General features: G+C 40.3%; 1 protein-coding gene across 2 annotated transcripts in view; it reads left to right on the top strand.

Annotated features, from left to right (window-relative positions):
* Positions 1-20,033, top strand: part of HIRA (histone cell cycle regulator) — a 72,645-nt gene that overhangs the window by 33,956 nt on the left and 18,656 nt on the right. Inside the window, exons 7-15 of one of the 2 annotated variants that reach the window (XM_075012760.1) lie at positions 830-990; positions 2,675-2,842; positions 3,858-3,971; positions 5,960-6,030; positions 14,129-14,234; positions 14,825-15,052; positions 15,842-15,927; positions 17,117-17,311; positions 19,480-19,650. In XM_075012760.1, coding sequence (XP_074868861.1) covers positions 830-990; positions 2,675-2,842; positions 3,858-3,971; positions 5,960-6,030; positions 14,129-14,234; positions 14,825-15,052; positions 15,842-15,927; positions 17,117-17,311; positions 19,480-19,650 — 1,300 coding nt within the window. The remainder of the gene's footprint in view (positions 1-829; positions 991-2,674; positions 2,843-3,857; positions 3,972-5,959; positions 6,031-14,128; positions 14,235-14,824; positions 15,053-15,841; positions 15,928-17,116; positions 17,312-19,479; positions 19,651-20,033) is intronic. The other variant, XM_075012761.1, reaches the window with a different exon arrangement.

The following is a 20,033-nucleotide window of genomic DNA, read 5'->3' as shown; positions in this document are numbered from 1 at the left end:
ACCATTTTTGGAAGCCCAGGCCTCACTTTTAAATGCGTAGAAGTGCTACTGGCAAATCACACGAATGGAAGGGACCTTGAGAGCTCATTTAGTCCGGTCCTCCACGTTCAATGCAGGACTAGGTATTTTCTAGACCATTTTCGATGGGTGTTTGTCTAACCTACTCTTAAAAATCTCCGATGATGGAGATTGCACAGCCTCCCTAGGCAATTTATGGTGTGAGGTGATATCTCCCAAGCTAAAATGCTGTCATATTGTGTTCCCAGCTTCTCCTTAAACTGTGTAGGCAAGAAATCAGGAATGGCAGTTGAACACTCCAACATGGTGATATAGGTGCCATTGTCCTGAGGTTAGCAGGCCTGCCAGGCTTAAACATTATTTAATATGTAACTTAGATATTGATCACATACATAAATGTACCAAGTTGTGATGGCTGAAGGATACAGAGAGAGGAATAAGTGCATATTTTAACTAGGTTCCAGTTAAACTGCTTTCCAGAACTTGATAAATGTTTCACAATAAACTGGTCTCTACTGATCTTTCTGGTCTGGATGTACTTCTTATCTCTTGGACAATGACGTCCATTTATTTTGCTGTCAAAATACCCTTTTTGTTTTGTTCATTTGTAAGAGAAGCTTGATTTGAACATAAGTTGGGCTTGATTAGTGCCTTGGTATTTGGCCATTCAACAAAATGTCAGGCTGCACTCAACATGGTACTTCAAAAGAACCCTAGAAATCTCCTGTAGACTTGTTGTCTATAGTTAAATCACCTTTTTTAAGGGAATGGTGGCATCCAGGTGTTCTCTGAATTTTTTTGCCATCCACAGAAATTCTTGCCACTCTGAAGGGACACTCTGGCCTGGTGAAGGGATTGACTTGGGATCCTGTTGGGAAATATATAGCCTCTCAGGCTGATGATCGGAGCTTGAAGGTGTGGCGGACCATGGACTGGCAGTTAGAAACCAGCATCACAAAACCATTTGATGAGGTATCTGTGGCATGTGAAGGGGCGCATAGTTAAACAAATCAAAATACAGGCTTAATCCAGCTGATCTTCAAAGCCCTGCAAAAACATTAGCTAATTAAACAGGACTGAAAAGCTTGCAGTGTGGTTTGTGCCTGGCCTTATCCCACTTGAAGAGTTCCCAACTGTACAAGCAGAGCTTGTGGTAGGTATATGCAGACTAAACAATTGCATAGGGCCCCGAGCGGCTCATGAAGGCCCTTTTCCTACTTTTTGCTATGTGATTGGGGGGGTGGGGGTGGGAAACATTCCTGATTAGGGCCCCAAAAGTGCTAGTGCTGCCTATATATAGAAGTTAACTGCCTGCTTCTCCTGAGACTTTCTGTCCAGAAAAGGTGCTTCAGCTCTCTGAGAACATAAAATAACTGAGTTTGGACCATATGAACATACCTCTGTGAATAGCCTGTCTTTACCCACATAGCTGCTTGCTTCACTTACCTTTGTAAACAGACACATTATGGCACAACTTCCCAACAGCTGAGAGGGCTGCATAGAGCTGCCAATGGAGCACATCCGTCCAGCTCCCCTGTTCACCAGAAGGCACCCTTTGATTTGCAAACTTTGAATTGTGCACACAAACAAAACTTAGTCCCTGTATTTGTTAAAGCCGGAGCTTTCAAGAGTAATATTTGCACATCATCAGTGCTAAGCTTTTATAATATGTCTGCCTACAGCATTGTGTTGAGGCACAGGGTGTTGTCTCAAGGGGTGGGAGGGGAGTGTGTCTGCAGACAACTGAGATAAAGTAAACAATAGATAAGGGTGCTGTTTTTCAGTTTTTCATTATTCTGATGCCTTTTTTGCTTTAATTTGAAAAGGGTTCACGTGCAAAATACTGTAGTCTTAGCTATATCAAATATATTTGAAGATTAATCACAGTCAGTGATTTTTGAGCTGCTAATAACATTATGAATTGCAGATATTAAAGTTTGTCTCTTTGGTGGATGTAAATGTAGTGTAGTAACTTTGACTAGGCTTACGTATCTGCTGTAAAAGCATGAAAGTGAGTAAGAGTGGGGTTTTCATCCTTCTTCCCTTTATCTCTGCACGCAAATCTGTTTTGTTCAGCTGGTTGCTTTACTTTGGCTAGGAAGGCAAGCAAACCTCTCTGGGGCAGATACTGGTGCTAATGAGTAGGGTGTTTTTCAATTAGTTTGTAGTCATGTGTCTAGCTATTTTCTTTACAGTCGAAGAGGGGTAAGCTATGTAAGTCAGTAGCTTCATGAATAACAAAGAAGTCCTGAGGCACCTTAGAGGTTAACAAATGTACACATCAATTTCTGTTAATCAGCTGGTAGCATTTGAATCTCTCCTGGGTGGCCACCCAAGTGCTTATCTTCTAGGGAACACAGTTTCCCAGTTTTGCATCTGTTTTGACCATAATTAGATACTCCTGTTCACTCCCCTGCAAGTAGGTTACAGCTTCAGAACTTAGATTGGACCAACCATGTAGATGGGGGTGAAGCACTGAGAATTTAGCATAGTGAAATGTTACTGCTGAAATTGTTATACTCAACAAAAACAAGAAATCACTCATTCTCTTTGTAAAATCTTACTTTCCTTTTTCTGAACCCTCAGATGTTGTCATGAATGCTCTCTGACCAATCAAGCTAGACCTCTTTAAAGGCCTAATCTGTTTTATTCTCAGTGTGGAGGTACAACACATGTTCTGCGTCTCAGCTGGTCACCTGATGGACACTATCTGGTTTCTGCTCATGCCATGAATAATTCTGGACCTACTGCTCAGATCATTGAACGAGATGGATGGAAAACCAACATGGATTTTGTAGGACACCGCAAGGCAGTGACAGTGGTAGTAAGTAAATTTCCAGGGTAATGTCCCCTGAAAACATTTCCAAAAGCTAATATCCTTTCTTGATGTTTTACGTGCAACAGAAGGAAACAGCTGCTGTGGATAGATGTAAATATGATAAGTTAATTGATATGTAGATGTTTACAGATCTGTCAGTTTAAGGTAAGTATAGACTTTCACTTGTTTGGTTTTTTTCAGTAGAAAAATTTAATCAGTCCCCTTTTAGAGAGGTGGGGACAGGATATAGAAGGAATGGATAACAAGATACCTCTAGGTTGTTACACCTCTTTGATCTGGCACCCTTGGGACCTGACTGGTTCTGGATGAATTTGCCAGACCATGGGATGTCAGTATTGTATAGCAGCGTTATCAATACTGGGCTTTTAGAAGACATTTAAGGATAAATTACAGCTAAATAACAGCACATAACGCTGAGAGCCAGGATTGGTGCTGCAAACAAACTTCATGGAACCACGGTAAACTTAGCTGAATGACCACTTATTGTGGGTGTGGCCAGCTGAAATCATGCCTGATTACGGATGTTACCGAATGAGAGAGTTCCAGATTAGAGAGGTTCAACCTGTAGTTTAATACAACATACTGCGGGAGTGGCCAAAACTTTACTCTTTGAAACTTCTTCAGTGACTTGTTTGAAATCCGTCTGGTTCAAACGGGCTGATGTTCACACCACAAAAACCACCAATAAACCAGTACAGTCTGGTATTCCTGTCAGTGTAGTTGTTAGAGATGCCAAAGGTTGAACTGACCCTGGAGACAAAAATACTGTGATCCAGAGATGGTGGTCTTCCAGTTCAAGGCTGAGATGCATTGAATAGGCAGTGTAAGGAAACGTATACTGCTAGTATGTGTGCTGAACCTATGATGGGAACTGTATTTCCTAGTGGTATTAGCCTGATATTCTTTGTGAGGATTAGATTAATTTATTCTCCTCCCCCTGCCAATAATTCATTGATTGTAGTATATTTGGTTGAGGTTGTTTTAATTTTTGGCCTTTCAGAAATTTAATCCAAAGATCTTCAAAAAGAAACAAAAGAATGGGAGCTCCACCAAATCAAGTTGTCCCTACTGCTGCTGTGCTGTAGGCAGTAAAGATCGGTCACTCTCTGTCTGGGTAAGTTTCCTTTGTTTCATTCTTTAGCTGATGTGATCACTTGGGGCAGGGGTCAGCAATCAAAATAGCAAGAAGAGCCATTTTTTCCAATTTGGAAAAAACTCAGTAATTCAAGAGTTGCAATGCACATGAGTACCAGATAGTCCTCAATAAACAATATCAAACCATCCTTTTTGTAACCCCCATTTTAAGAACAGCACATATACAATGATTTGTAATGCAATAAATGTTTACTGCAGGACATTCATAAACTTTTTACATATTCTATTTCGTCACACTTTACGTGTGTGTTTGTACCACTGTCTTCCTGACTTTCACTCCTGAACCTCCTCTCTCCCTGCAGGATGCTGGTGGAGTTATCCCACATTTCAAGATCACATATCATTTGCTATTTAGATAGGAGTTGTTCATTTTTGGGGTTTTAGACGTTCACCGTTTATCGCAAATTATTAGGAGGTTTTTTTTTTTTTTAAACTTTGCAATTATAGTGTTGGGAGCCACAAAGAAGTTATAAAGAACCACATATGGCTCCAAAGCTGCAGACTGCAGACCTCTGACTTGCGGACTTTGCACAGAGATCAGGTGTATAGAATTAGGATCTTACATTTAGATACAGGCTTTTTTTTGACATACTTCCCGTTATCAAGGAACGGTAGGGAAAGTCTGGACTGGAAGAAATTTGTTTTTATTGTTGTGAATTACTTTAGAAATAAGCACTAAAAAATTTAAAATATATGAAATTTTCATTGTCCTTAGCCACAGTTTATAGTATAGTCTGGTAAACCTCCCTTTGATTTTTGTAATTTTTTAGTTTGAAGTGATTTATTCTACATCAGGTTTTGTAGACTGAGATCTCTGTTCATGTTTGGGTTAGTCAGAACAGGGAACACTGTAGGCAGTACAGTGTCCTAGATGAAGCTAAGTTGTTGATGTTATATAGGGTGTCTCTCTCTCTCTCTCTCTCTCTCTCTCTCTCTGAAATTAGCTTGAGGAAGCAAGGGGCCCAGGGAATGCCGTTCTAAGGCCTAATGGTGCATGAGGGACTAAGAGTAGGAGAGAGACGGTGTTGCTGTTGTTAGAGAAGAGGAGCTGGGAAAAGGAGTTGCTGTGGCTGGGAAAAGGAACTGATTTCTTCTAACAAACCTAACTCCAATGCCACTCACCATATCATAGGGTCTGACCTCATGTAAGAGAAACGGTTTCTTCCTCCCATCTCATATTCAACATACCCAACCAGGAAATCTGACTTCCACCAAGCTTGCTCTGCACAATGCAAGGAACATAGGACAGCCTAGCTGTTGCTGCATTAACTAATCGTCTGCTTGCTTTGTCCTGGCCTCTGTCCCCAACTCCTCCTTTCAGCCAAGAAATAGAAGCAGGATAGAAAAATGTTTTTGTTTTAAATCCATCTTCAAACATCTGGTTTGGTTTTTCTGGTATATTCTTAAGTAAAATTATATTTTGAAATTGTGGCTGAGGACAAAAATGGTTAGTTCTTTACTTTAACATAAGATTAACCAGCTTGGAAGTGTAATAAAACAGAGAATCAGCTTAAACAAAGTTTATGGCTTCACAGTGAGGGGTATATTCCAGAATCTGCCAGTTGCTACCTGCAATCCACTGTTTTCGAAGTGTGATATTTATCCATCAATCACTTAAATCTTAAGGGTATAACAGCAAATCATTCTGGCAAAAATACCAAATATCAGTGTGTTGTTGCAACAGAGAGCTGGCTGTGTCAGTCAGAAAGTTCAAGGTGTTTCAAAAGTGGGGCTTGAATGCCGTACAAATTTTTAGGGAGTTGGTTGTGCTCTGAGAAGAAATGCCTGTCTCCTGATGCACTCCAGATTTTATACTGTCAAGCTTACCAATAGCATTCCTGGTCAAGAAGTGAGATTTGGTAACACGTTTAGATTATGGAAGAGGATAGGATTATTTGGTTGTGCATAATATTTCTAAATTTGTCTCCTGTATTTTTCCATTTTAAGCTCACATGTCTGAAACGACCTTTAGTTGTCATACATGAGCTGTTTGACAAGTCTATCATGGACATCTCATGGTAAGATCTCATGGCTTTCTCTTTTGCACAAAAGCTAAAATAAAACATTGTATACTTTTGTACCTATCTGTTCGGTAGAAGTTTTTATTCTTGTACATTGCAACACTCATCACATTTTGAGCATAATTTGAGCACCACATTGGTGTGACCTAATGTTTTTGAAGTTGCATTAATCTGTCTGATAACCTCATTAGTTTGACTCTGTTATTTCTTGTGCCAAACAGACCCTTACTGTTTCTACAGGTTGCATCTCCCTCGTTGGGCACTGTTGTGGATTGACTGATCCCAAACGAGATAATTTGTCAAATTAGGCAGGTTCCCGCCCTGGCTCCCAAACACCTGCTGCAGAGCACCCTGCTTCAACTGTTCAAGTCACCCCCACCCCACTCCTTGGCCAGCTGTTGCTGCTGTCCTGGGTGGTCCAGGCTATACTTTCTGCTCTGCCACTCTTTCCTTGGCCTACTCCTGTGGGAATCCAGACACATGCTGCCATGGGCTGCCTCAGGGCTGTGGCCCCAGTCCCTTATGGCTCCCAGTCGGATTGGTCCTCCTGCCCTGAGGCTTCCAGGCTCTGTAGTCCAGGAGCAGATGACATACTGGAATGACAGTGGATGCTGCCAGACCAGAGAGTGCTGTTTTCGGAAGTGCAACCTGTAGAAGAGATGAAAATACACTATATGAAAAATTCAAATTTAAATAATTTCCCTGCTAGGGGGTTTTGTGTTAGTGTTTTGTGTATCTCCACACTAGAAAAGGATAGTGGCTTTGTAACTAAAAGATATACAATATAATAATAAATTGTTATGATGTCAAAAGACATCTGTAAAATAAGTTCAGCTTGTTAGGATTTTTTCTTTTAACCAACTGCTACTATTTTATGTAACTTAATGGGTCTGATAGATTTTACGCATATGTAACTTGTATAGCGTAACTCATTTATGCTGATGCAACAAGAAGATTCCAGTATGTCATCTCAGTCCATCTTCTTCCCTCCTAAAAAACCCACAATGGTTCCCATCTCCAGAAGTGGTTCCCTTTTTCTTTAACCTGAAGTTCTATAAGCATCCGCACTGGCTGATGTGTTTGACCCTCCTGGTAGTTTCTCATTCAGAAAATTAAAAATAGCTGCTCTGTAATTAGGTAAATCAAAGGTGTTACTGTGCTGTGTGAGAAACCATACATTCCTTTGTGGCCAAGTGTAGCAGAATGGTCAAGTTAATAGAGCTTCAATTCAAACAGAGAACAAAGAAATTATAAAGTATGTTAATGTGCCACAGCTATCACACCATAAAACATAGCAACCTTCTAATCATCTGTATTTTTTCAGAGGACATGTAGCCTACTGTGGATCTTCTCCAGAGGCCTGTATTGTGTGGGACATCATGCTTTTCAGCCAAATTCCAGCCCAGGTCCCACTGTCCTGCCCTGGTGCAAGAAGCCTGCAGGGGCCACTGCATGGTCACCTTTTTCCAGTGATAGTCCTAGCACTACAGAGCAGGACTGGCTGTAGCATGTCTTGCTGTATGGTGGCAAAACACTGTAGGCGGGGAATCATTTAGCCCCACATATGGTGTTGGCAGCTGTTATGTCTTGAGAATGACCTGCATTCGGCTGCTCCATCCTGTGTTCTGACAACCTGGCCTCCCTGCAGTAAGTCATCCTGTCCACTGTGGGCTGCTGTGGTGCTCCAGCTGAGGCAGGGAGACATGCTGTCAGTGGTCCCTGTGAGACCTCAGCCAGCAACTAGCTGTCTGAGAGGCAAAGGCGGCAGCAGCCACAAGCTGCCCAGCCCTGGCAGGTGCAGACAGTAGGAGGTGTGTGTGGTGGTAATGGGGAGTGGGGGGGAGGTGAAGAGGTGAGGAAAAGGGGTGGGGGTGGAATGCAAGAGGCTGTCCCAGGTTCCTGCACTCAGGCTCCCTCCAGCTGTGGACAGCATTACACATCTCCAGGCTGCCACTTTGACCCAACCCAGCCCAATGCCTTGATCTTCTCCAGCCTCACTCGGTCCTCCCAACCAACATCTTTCCCAGACTTTTTTGCCCCATCATTCCAGAAAGCTACCAACCCCCCTCCTCCACTCTCTTCTGTCCGCAACACCCCCGCTTCCTGTCTCTGGTTCCTTTCTGCTCTCTGGTGGCTATCTGCCCTCCTCAGTCATCTTAATCTTCCTCTGCTGATGCCCAGGCAGCATGTAGGAAAAGAAAGACGGTATGAGGAACAGACAGGGGCATTGATAGACTGGAGGTGGCAGGCTGAGGTTGTAGGAGAAAGGGGAATTGGACTGGCTGCATGGAGCAGTAGCAGAGGTGGATAGAGAACTTGTGTGTGTGGGGAAGAGGGTGTGTATGTGTGTGTATGCTGGAGGGCCCTGCAGCAAGGATGGTGAAGCGCAAGAGGAGAAGGGTCTGCAACTGTTAAAGTGCACTTCTCTCAAAACCTGGAATTGAATCCAGAGAAGTGCTGAGACACAGAAATATGGCTGCCAGCGGTATCTGTGGAACCCACTGTCAAAATGTATGTCATTCTTCTGTAGTGCCTGACTCCTATAGAAGATAAAAGATTTTACTACTACAACTTCTTCGATAGCTCAGGGGGTCAAGGTTGGTCAAGGTCAAGGTCTGTGCTGTGAATCTAGACGTTCAGCCCTGCTGATGGCCCATGTGGGGATCAACATGTTTCCACGTGATGAAATTTGTTTTTGTTTTTTAAACTTAGAAAACTACATTTAAAAAAACTACACTGAAAAGAATGTTACAGTTGCATAGTCAGCCTTCTTGTGTGTTGTGACAGTCTTTTATTACATGAGCCCGACTATATTTTCCACAGGACTCCTGACTCATTCAGTTCACGAGATGGTGTTTTGGGCATCTATCAGGGTGTGCAGTGACTGAGATGATTGTCTTTGGATCCCTTGTCCCTTTTGTTACAGAAGTTGGAAAGTATGTGGTGACCAAGGCAAGAGAAAAATTGGTTTTATTGTTGAAGCTCTAGACAACTGGATTCTGTCCCTCTTTCTGCCACAAAGTTCCTGCGTGATGCTGGGCAAATCACTCAAGCTGAAACTTTTGCAGGTGGCCAGTATTTCCCAGTTTCTGGGTGTCCAAGTTAAGGCACGCTGAGCCTGATCTGCAGAAATTCTGAATGCTTACAAGCGCACCTGAAGGCACAGGTGCTGTGCTTGGAATGTATAATGTGCTATAATAATACAAATTAGAGGACATTTTCATCTCTCTATGCTTTTTTCCCCCATCTGTAAAATTGAAAATAATACCAGCTCATCCTAGGGAGGTTTCTTGAAGATAAATTCACTAATGATTATGAATTACTCAGATGCTATGGTGATGAGTGCCTTAAAAATGAGGAAATGAATATTTTTATCTTCAGAGCAGGGTGTGTGTAGTAAGCAGTAAATAAGCATGGTACCACACATTGAAAGATGAGGCTAAAAACAGCTATCCATTCAGTGAGCACTGTTTAATCCGTGCACTAAATGAGGCAGGAAGGCCTGTGGAGAAAAACAGAATGTGATTATGTCACTGTAGACTACCATAGGCTCTGGCCACACTATCCTTTCCTTTTGGAAGGGGGATGTTAATGAGGGAGTTCAGAAGATGCTCATGAGGTGCTGACATGAATATGCAGCACCTCATTAGTGTCATGGCGGCTGCGCAATTTTAAAGTGCCACTTTTGGAACACATGCCACCTGCGTAGTCTAGGGGCCTTTTGAAAGGACTCACTGACTTCAAAAGCCCTTCCTTCCTATTTGGTTTTAGGAAGAAGGGGCTTTCGAAGTCAGGGAGCCCTTCCAAAGGGCCTCCAGCTACACAGGCGGCATGCAAAAGCGACACTGTCAAATCATGAATGGCTGCCATAATGCTAATGAGGTGCTGCATATTCATGTAAGCATCTCATTAGCATCTTCCAAACACCCTCATTAACATGGCCCTTTCGAAAGGGCCACAGCCATGATATATATATTAACAACAGGGCGAAATTAAGGTTTGTTACTTCTGAGTGCTTGACTTTGCAACATTCATGTTCTTTTACAATAGTTTTTAGTGCAATATATTTTATACCTTGCAATTCTATTGAGCCTTTCCTTTGAGGCTATCTAATATTAGTTGTTTGTCACCACCTGGTTCCTACCACCCTTGTAAAGTATGTACTATGTAGTATTCCACAATAGAATTGTACATCCATACTAATAAACCTATACCAGACCTGAAAGATATTTACTTAGGCAGCAGAAAATGTACAGTTTGTTCTGGGGTCTGTATGTCTTGTCCACAAACCTTATTGTCAAATACCATATTTCCTATAGAGACTTCCATTAACATTTTACATATGTGAATGATACAAGGCTTGTGCACTGAGGCTATGTCTACATTCAGCTGGAAGATAGACGGCTGATATGCAATGTTAGGTATGCCAGTTGAGTACCTAAAATCGACTTTTCAGACATCGACTTTTGTCCCTATTTTCACGGCAGAATGCCAACAGGAGCATTCATTCCGCTGACTTTCCTTAATCCTCGTGGCTCGCGAGGAATTCTGGGGTTGACCTTGACCCCAGAATGTGCCATTTTCTGCATGCACAAAATGGAGCCCCGTTAGATCGAACCTGGGCAGTCAATCTTCTGTGATCAATGTAGATGTAGCGTAAATGGTATAATTGCATGAAGGCATGCCCTGCTGTTCTTGCTGCTGGACTGTAACAGCTTTGTGTAGTTTCATTGCCTATGAAAAGAAAAGGCTACCTCATCTGCAGGTTACAAGTTTTTAGTGGTATGAACTAGCCTGTCAAACAATTAAAAATTTATTGTGATTTGCTGCACAGTTCTTTGGTTAATCTCACAATTAAAAATGCATTTCATGATTAAACAATACTAGAATACTCCTTTGGACCATAGGCACAGGTGAGACACAACCCAGACCCTTTCACCGGTAGCTTTTCTCATAGAGAGTAAAAATATGACTTTGGTGTTTTTCTATATTTTCAAATATATTGATATTGCAAAACAGAATATAAATTGTATAGTTCTCCCTTTATATTTATTTTTGATTACAAAAATTTACACTGTGGAAAAACAAAAGTAGTTGTATTTTTCAGTTCCCCGTTACAATTACTGTGGTGCAGTCTCTTTATCTGATAGGTGAACTTACAAAACATGCATTACAAAATAAAACGGTTTTAACTTTAGAGCCTACAAGTCTATTCAGTCCTTCTTATCGTTGAGCTAATTGCTCAGACAAGCAAGTTAGCAGGAGATAATGCTGCTTGCTTCTTGTTTACAGTATCTTCTGAAAAAGAAAACAGGCATTTAGATGACACTATTGCAGCCAGCACTGAGAGATAGTCGTATGAAAGATTCATTGTCCCTTCATGCTTCAACCAGTATTCCAGAGGGCATGCGTCCATGATGATGACAGGTTCTGCTGAATAAAGATCCAAAGCAGTGCAGACTGACATGTTCGTTTTCCTCATCAAATTTGATGCCACCATCAGAAGACTGATTTTATATTTTTTGGTCGTTCAGTTCTGTAGTTTGCTCTCTTAAGACTTCTGAAAGTATGCATCACGCCTTGTCCCTCTCAGATTTTGGACACCACTTCAGATTCTTAAACCTTAGGTGAAATGCTGTAGCTATTTTTAGAAATCTCATATGTTTACTTTGAATTTTTTCATTCTGCTGTGAAAATTGTCTCTGAAACAAACGTGCTGACTCATCACCTGGGACTGCTATCACATGAAATACATGGCAGAATACAGATAAAACAGAACATGAGACATACAGTTCTACCCCAGAGAGCTCAGTCACATGTTTAATTAACACTTTATTTTAGCGAGTATCATTGGAATGGTGGCCAAAGCATGAAGGGGCGGATGAATATCTGGCATGTAAATATCATACCATGCTGGCTGCAAAACTGCCCTTCAAACATCTGTTCTTGTTTTCAGATGACATTGCAAATAGGAAGCTGGTAGCATTTTCTCCCGTAAATATTATAAACTTGTTTTTCTTAGTGACAGGCTGAACAAGTAGCAAAAACCCCAAAAAAATAAAAAACCCAAAAGTCTGCATTGATAAGTTGCACTTTCAGAGTAGAGCTTGTACTACAGTACTTGTATGAAGTGCCCTGATACTGTAAAATCTTTTTTACTGTGCAAATATTAAGTGAGCACAGTATATTTTATATTCTGTGCTGTAATAGAAATCAATATATTTTAAAATGTAGAACTGTCTAAATATTTCAAATTTCAGTTGGTAGTTTACTGTTTAACAATGTGATTATTCACGATTAATTTTTTGAGGTAATCATGTGAGTTAACTGTGATAAATCGACAGCACTAGGTAGTATGAAATCTGTAGAAGCAATACCCCTTTAACATTTTTGAATTGTTTTTGTGGGACATTTGAGAGAGACAGTAAAAGATTAGTCAAAAGCTTGTTATTTTGTATCCTGTTTAGAAAATCAGATTTGTCTGGGTAAAATCTTGGGAATAGTTCCATATTACTGGAAGTGCAGTTTCAGTCTTGTACCCAGTTCTAAAATCAGGCTGATTTGGATCAGGAAAACCTGAAACTGCGCATACTGCCAGAACTGTCTGGGCTTTATGTATTTTAGAATTATAAATTTGTACTTATCACTCAAAAACATGAGCACCATTATACTATCAATGCACTTTTCTATGTTCTTTTTCTTGTGGAAGCACCTAAGAGCCCCAGTCATAGACTCCATTTTGCTAGATGCTGAACGAACACAGAACAAAAGGTGTCATTGTCATGTTCAGTGAGAGATCCTTGATTATGGTTTTGCTCGTGCCTTCTTGATGTTCATCTGGCATTGTATCCTCAGACAGAGGCACTGACAGTCTCCATCATCAGTGGTTATATATACTGTATCCGAATCCAAGAAATTTTTATCTGTCAAGCAGGCAGAAGACATACTAGGAGAAATTTGACTCACCTTACTGTAGGGAGTTTGGGTTATCTAAGTTACCTATTGTTGACAGTTTGACGGGGTGTGGACCTACAGATCCTATGGTAAAGACAAAGAAACCTTTATTTTTCTCTTTATCAGCCATGAAATGTGTTTTTTAAAAATGTGTTTGCATTTGGGATGATTCTCAAACTTTTTCCATCAATCATCTGCATGTCGTCTTTCGTTTCATCTGTGACATGTCATCTGTAAATTTGTGTCACCTGTTCGAGGGAAAAGGACAGTTAGGAGCTACTGGATCGATTATCAAGGCCTCTTCTGGCAAAAAAAATAACCCTAGTCTGTAAATAATGGGCCATAGGGACTTTTTTAAAAAGCTTCTTTTACAGATACTGTGGAGACCACCAGAAAAATGCTGATAGGGTGCATGTGTTATCTACCAGAGTAGCCAGGCCTGTGTGTGTGTAGGATATTAAAGGGAAAAACAAAAATCCCTGGCCTAAACCAGAGACTATTGGGTTGGTTCCAGGTTCCGTCTGGCTTCTATTATCGCTGACACTCCACGGAGGGATGGAATCACAATGGAGCCCAGTTGGCTGGCCATTATTCAGCTTGTATATGTTCTCCCCCACACTCTCTGTATGTCTTTTTGGTGTAGATTGTAAGCTCCTTGGGGCAATGACTGCCACTAATGGGCTCCATTCTTGATGGAATCCTAGACATTACCATACTAGTGTGATTCTCAGGAAATTTTTGGTTGCTTATGTGCTGAATGATGCCCCTAATCCACAGAGTGGGCATATTTTGAGCACATACAGATCCATTTACTTCAGAAAGTACTCTTGATTTGTTGTTCACCTTTAGTAGTGAACATTTTAAATTCTTCCAGTTTTAGTCTTAGTCCTGGTTTTTCATAGTCCTGATCATTAATGTGGGTGAGTACTGTGTTCGAAAGCACACATATAGTCACTGGCTATCAAACATAGTCTCTTGATTATCTCATGTTGCCCCACTTCTTTGGTCATTTCAGTAGTTTCTCATGTAATAACGCCTGGGCTAACCATTTATTTTACAATAAAATATGTAGGGATTGAATAAGTGCACCAAAATTTTTAAAACTCATGGATTTAAAACAAAGATCTTTATCGTCTTTCAGGACCTTAAACGGACTTGGGATCTTGGTGTGTTCCATGGATGGATCAGTGGCTTTTTTGGACTTTTCCCAGGATGAACTTGGAGATCCACTTAGTGAGGAGGAGAAGGTACTATGAGTTCTCAGGGCAATGAGATCATCCTTTCGTTTTTAATTAAAATATTATGGGCAAAACTGTTCACAGAAGTTTGTAGTTGACTGATTTTCATATTATAGAAAAATGTGGTTTTGCTTGCTTTCCAAAATCAGGGAGTTTTTTTGTAATATCCATCAAGTTCAGAAACAACTTGTGGTATTAAGTATCCTTTCCAGAGTGTCTTGGCAAATACTTATTTGCTTGCATTGCATTATACATTTGAAACATTTGTCTGGCCTAAGTAGTAAGGACTGGCTTCCTGATTTTAAAATTATGGTTTAAAATTACTCTTACGAGCTTGTATGTAAGTCTTTTTTAACGTGCTGTTGCGAGCAGTGCTAAGGGGAAAAATCTAGCTGATAGCTAAGGTGGCAAAACTTCTTTGCTAAGTTGGTGAGTGAGTTGGATGTTATCTGAAACATATAACTAGGTGGGGGGAAGCTTTGACATGTAAATGGTACTGAAGAGACTCGTATATTGTATGAGTAATTTTAATAGCACAATTACTGATGTATTGCTTGCAGTTGTAATCAGGTTTTATGTTTACATTTTAACACCCATAGAGCAACATTCATCAGTCTACCTATGGTAAAAGCTTAGCGATAATGACTGAGGCTCAGTTATCCACTACCATTATTGAGAATCCAGAGATGCTGAAGTATCAACAGAGACAGCAACAGCAGCAGATGGAGCAGAAGAATGCAACAATTCAGGAAGCAGCAGGAACTGCAACGGGAGCTCCCAAAGTGGCAAGCATGGTTAATGGTGAGAGTCTGGAAGACATTAGAAAGGTAGGCCTTTCAAATGGTGATTTTATAGCATCCAGTAAAAGTTTGATAAATGTCTAATTAGGGAAACAAGGTGGGGTAAGGTACTATCTTTTATTGGACTAACTTCTGCAGACAAGCTTTTGAATTTACACAAAGCTCTTCTTCAGGTCTCAGAAAGAGGTGCTCAGGGTCACAAGTTGGAGCAGATTATTTAGGATATAGTTAATATGGTATAAGTGATTACTCACATTAAAGTGAGCGGTTCTGACCTCTGCAGTCCTAGGACAAAGAAGGGTTGATGGTTCATAATGAGCCATAAATCCAGTGTCTTTGTAAAATCCATGATTTTTTATTGTCTGCCAAAGTGATGAATGTTGACTCCCATGCTTGTCTTTTGAGGTTAAAGACTGAGAGATCGATACATTTTGTGAAAAGTGTTCAATCTTGTACTTAGCTGTGATTTATTCTTTTTATTATGGTGGTGCCTGAGAGCACCAATCATAGAGCTGGGCTCCGCAGTGTTAGGGACCATACAAACTCTTATTATTAATACTTGTTCCAAAGAGGTTATATCTGAAAAACCCAGTTTATGCTGACAGGAAGGGAGATTGAATGAGAGAGATTGTGAAAATGTTTGGGGCCTTTGTTTCAAAAACACAGTTGTGATTTAAAAAAAAACAACAAACTTTTCTTTCAGTAAAGGATATAATTATTGACGAGCATTTTTCATATCATTGCACCTAATCAGAGTCCTCTGTACAGTGGAGAAATCATGCATATTAACACCATTTTTTTTCTTTCTCCCAACAGAATCTTTTAAAGAAACAAGTTGAAACACGGACTGCAGATGGCCGGAGGCGGATCACACCTCTCTGCATAGCTCAGCTGGACACTGGGTATACTTTGACGAATTTTACTTTTCTTATCTCTCTTGACCTTTTCATCTACTTCTTCCAGTTCGCACTGACAAAGTTTAGGTCCTTCTCAAACCATTACATATTATAAATATATTTGAAAATTTTTAAGATGAATGGATTTCAGTGTGTTACAGTAATCATTTTACTTATCATTAAAATGCAGCCACTTCTAGGGAGAAAGTAGTAGCTGTTTTGTGAAAGTAATACTGCAAAATAGTGTAAAGAAAGAGAAGTGAGAATCATTTCAAATTAAATACACAGACATTTAGGTGAGACAAATGTAATAATCCCACTTGGAATTTGGTTGGTATGTAATTACTAACATTTGTTCACGTACATTTCAAGTGCCAGGGGATCTTGAATAACTGTGTGGTTCCATCCTCAGTTTCCCATCTCATCCCAAAAAAGTTTTTTTTTCCCCTCTTCCAGGAATATACTGTGTATTGAAGCCTTCAGTGTTTTAGATGATCTGGCTTCATGTTCCCAGAATGAATGGCTTTAGGTGTTGTTTTTGGAAGGGAGATGGTGATGGAAAAAAGATCCCAAGATCAGAACCATGAGTGAAATATGAACTCTTTTTGTTCCAAGGAATTTGTTGTCGTATTTCTGTCGTCCAAAGCAATTTCTAAAGCATGCGTCCACATCCTGAATAATCATGCCAGACATGATTTGGACTCAGGTAGCTGGCTTTTGCTGGACATATTCTACGTACAGCTGTGAAAATCTGCATTTATCCCAGTGTTCTTTTAAGAGTATGATCAGAGAGCCAGTCTGGAATGGTTACTCTGAAGACACAGGTTTCCCCCCAGTCAAAAGATCAGCTTTTATTGTTAGCTTCAACAGGACTAAGCTAATGTAGTGCATCTGTCAACTAGTTGTACAAAAACTCTTAAAAAATGTTTTCACAAAAATGGGTGAGCTCCCTTTCTTCTTCAGCTGTATATGAACAAATATCACCCCAAAATTATGCACATTTCTTCTGCCTCATTAATAGGGGTAGACTGCAAAGCATCACGTTGCCTACATTGCAATAGAAAAGAGAGAAATATGTGGATAAATGTTGTGGGTTTTAAGTGCATATTATGTGTACACACAAGTGATATTAAAGTTAAACTTAAAATGTTTTTAATTTTTTTTAAATTATATGTACTTTTCTTTTTTGGTACAGGGATTTTTCAACAGCATTCTTCAATAGTATCCCAATATCTGGGTCTCTGGCTGGCTCAATGATGTCTTCTCAAAGTAATCAGCAACTGATGTCATTAGATTCCCATGCAACCAACTCCCTCAGCACTTCAAAGCCTTCTCTAGAACCACTTGCAGCCAATATAAAACCAACAGATGATTTAACCAATAAAGATGGGTCAGTGTTTGCAAGAGGTTTCATTTCTTTTAATCTAGATGACTTGTCCTGCATAGTTCTCAAAATAAGCATTTAAACTAGTTTCCCTACTTAGAAGATATTGATTGAGAAGTTAATATTGCCCTGCACACCTGAGGATTTTATGACTATTCAGTTACTCTTTCAATAGTGATGGGAATGTTTTTTGTAAAGTCATTTTATCCCTGTTAACATCCAGTGGGCACCACTATGCAGCTTTTTCTGAGAAGACTGCTAGCATGGATGCTTCTGTTTTACATGAGGAAACTCATCCATTGTTGGATTGAGCTTTGAGTTGGTATATAACAAATAGCTATAAAGAGCTTAATTAGCTCTCCCAGGGCTGAACAGGTCCCTGGGCATGTACTGGAAATGCTTTTCGTCAGGAAGTAAGATTTATTTTGAATTGTTATAAACATTGAACTGCTGTTAGAAGATTGTAGCTCCCTTAACATCTCCTTATGCAATGTAAACTGAATATTTTAAAATTGAGAATCTTATTTAGATGACTTTTGTGATGTAAGGTTCTGCTTTGTGGTTCAAAGAATATTTTCATGAACCATGTTATGTGGTTTGAACTGTAGTGTAGGTAACTCAGGCTTGTGTGTAAAATTTTCAGCATGCTACAGCAGAAGAAATGTACAGCAGAAACCTACAGATCATTTTATGCATAGACGTAATTAGAGTCCGGCAAGTCCATGAATATCTGTGGTTAAGTTTTGCAGAAATGGCTGCAGAAACAAATTTTATATCTAGAACCCTGAAATTTTGCAGCTGTCAGCTTTATATCTGCAGGTACACATCTGGAGATGTGGATATCCTCAGCTCATTTTTGTGGATGTGGATACAAATTTTATATCTGTGTAAGCCTCCATACATAATCACTGATTTATTGTACTTGTACACTGAATCCCTACAGATAGTATGTATTTTTAATCCGAGGATGAGAATTATAAAGAATGAATGTGTTCGATATAGCTAGATGAAAAAACTTCATGAAGCAGCATTAAGATTTGAACTCAGATCTATTGTAAGCAATTTTTTGAGTATCCAAGGCTTAGAGCAGGGGTGAGCAAACTTTTTATATCGGGGGCCCCCCTTTTTGTCCCTGCAGTTAGCCAGGGCCCCTCAACCTGTCTAATAAAATCCAAACCAATGGAAATTTCTCTTATGCTCATGTGAAAAAAAACAAAACAAAAAAAAAAACAAAAAACCCAACCCTTTCAGCATGTGCTAGCCTATGTGAGGCAGAAACATAAACTGCAATGGTGCAAGGACAATGCACCCAATGGAAGAGAGGACACTCAATATACAGATGTAGGCAAAGCATGTTTGAAGAGCCATCTTCTCCAGCCTTCCCAGGCAACTATAAAAACAAAAAATTCACTCTGTTTAAAGAGCCCTCCTAACTCCAGCAGTCCAAGGTAGTTCATCTTGCTGTTTCAAGAACCCAGCCAAGCTTTGGAGAAAAAAAGCCAACAGCTCCCTGTTGTTTAAAGAACTCTCCTTGCCTTTTTCCAGCCCTCCAGAGAAGCCTTTGAAAGTAATCAAAAGCACTAAACAAAGGATCAACATAATTGCACTTAAAAAAAAAAAAAAAGCTTGGACACTCTTGGGAAGCTGAAACCAAGCGCTGTGGTGGTAAAAGATTGCCCTCCCACTCAGCTGACTCTGCAAAATGTGAGGGGGTGCGGGGGACCAGAAATTATGTCAGAGACTGGGGATGGGGGGCAGGGATGCAGGCAGCTGAGCCAAGAAAGGCTGCAGTGAGGTAACACAGGGCCCCTGTGGGGCACAGGGACAGATCAGAAAGGAAGCTGGCCCTCTGCTGGGGAGGAAAGCAGCACAGCGCACGAGCACAAACAGCTGTGCAGAGAAGCTACAGGGAGGCAGTGGAGGACCCCCACGGGAGGGGGAGCTGTGCCCCCCTTTTTGAAATTTTGTGCCCCCTCTGAGGGAGTGTGACCCCCCCAGTTTGCACACCCCAGCTTAGAGGATATTGGCACATGAAAGTATGTGGTGTATTTTAATTTAATGAAACTTCCAGTCATATAGAACATTTTGATAAATGCTTATTTATTTTTGAGTCGTGCACAATTGCAAATGTGTTTTCCATCTTTGTTTTTTTTTTCTCTTTCCTCCTTTAATAGTGTAAATGCTACCTCTGCTTCAGCTGCTCCCCCTGTGTCATCCTCTTCTGTACTAACAACCCCATCCAAGATAGAACCAATGAAAGCATTTGATTCCAGATTCACAGAACGATCCAAAGCCACCTCAGGGACTTCTGCTCTAATAAATACAAATCAGACTGCCATAGACAGGTGAGTGGGTGGTGCAGGATAGGGGAAGGCACACACACAGACAATGTCAAAACAAGATGATTCTCTGAGGTATGGGTACAATAGCACTGGGATTCTGGTGATCAACTCAGAGCTTTATAGAAGGAGCAATGAAAAAAGCTACTACTAAGAGATTTTTGGAGGTAACATTATGCTAGGATATTTTATGCTTTTGGTCTTAAGTGTATAGGACCAAGAAAACTCTTCAAGTCTTTCTTAGTTAAAACTTTTGGTTCAAGGTAAAATCATTGCATAGGTGCTTTTCATGGAAGATGATAAAATGGAGCCTGATGTTTGTGTAACGGAGTTTGATTTCAACATACAGTACATGAAAAGTAGATCTCACTAGCTGCAGACATATTTGT

The sequence above is a fragment of the Carettochelys insculpta genome, chromosome 18 (assembly GCF_033958435.1).
Source record: "Carettochelys insculpta isolate YL-2023 chromosome 18, ASM3395843v1, whole genome shotgun sequence".
In the NCBI taxonomy this organism is placed as follows: domain Eukaryota; kingdom Metazoa; phylum Chordata; order Testudines; family Carettochelyidae; genus Carettochelys; species Carettochelys insculpta.
The sequence above is the reverse complement of the archived record's forward strand: the minus strand, read 5'-3'. Positions and strand labels throughout refer to the sequence as shown.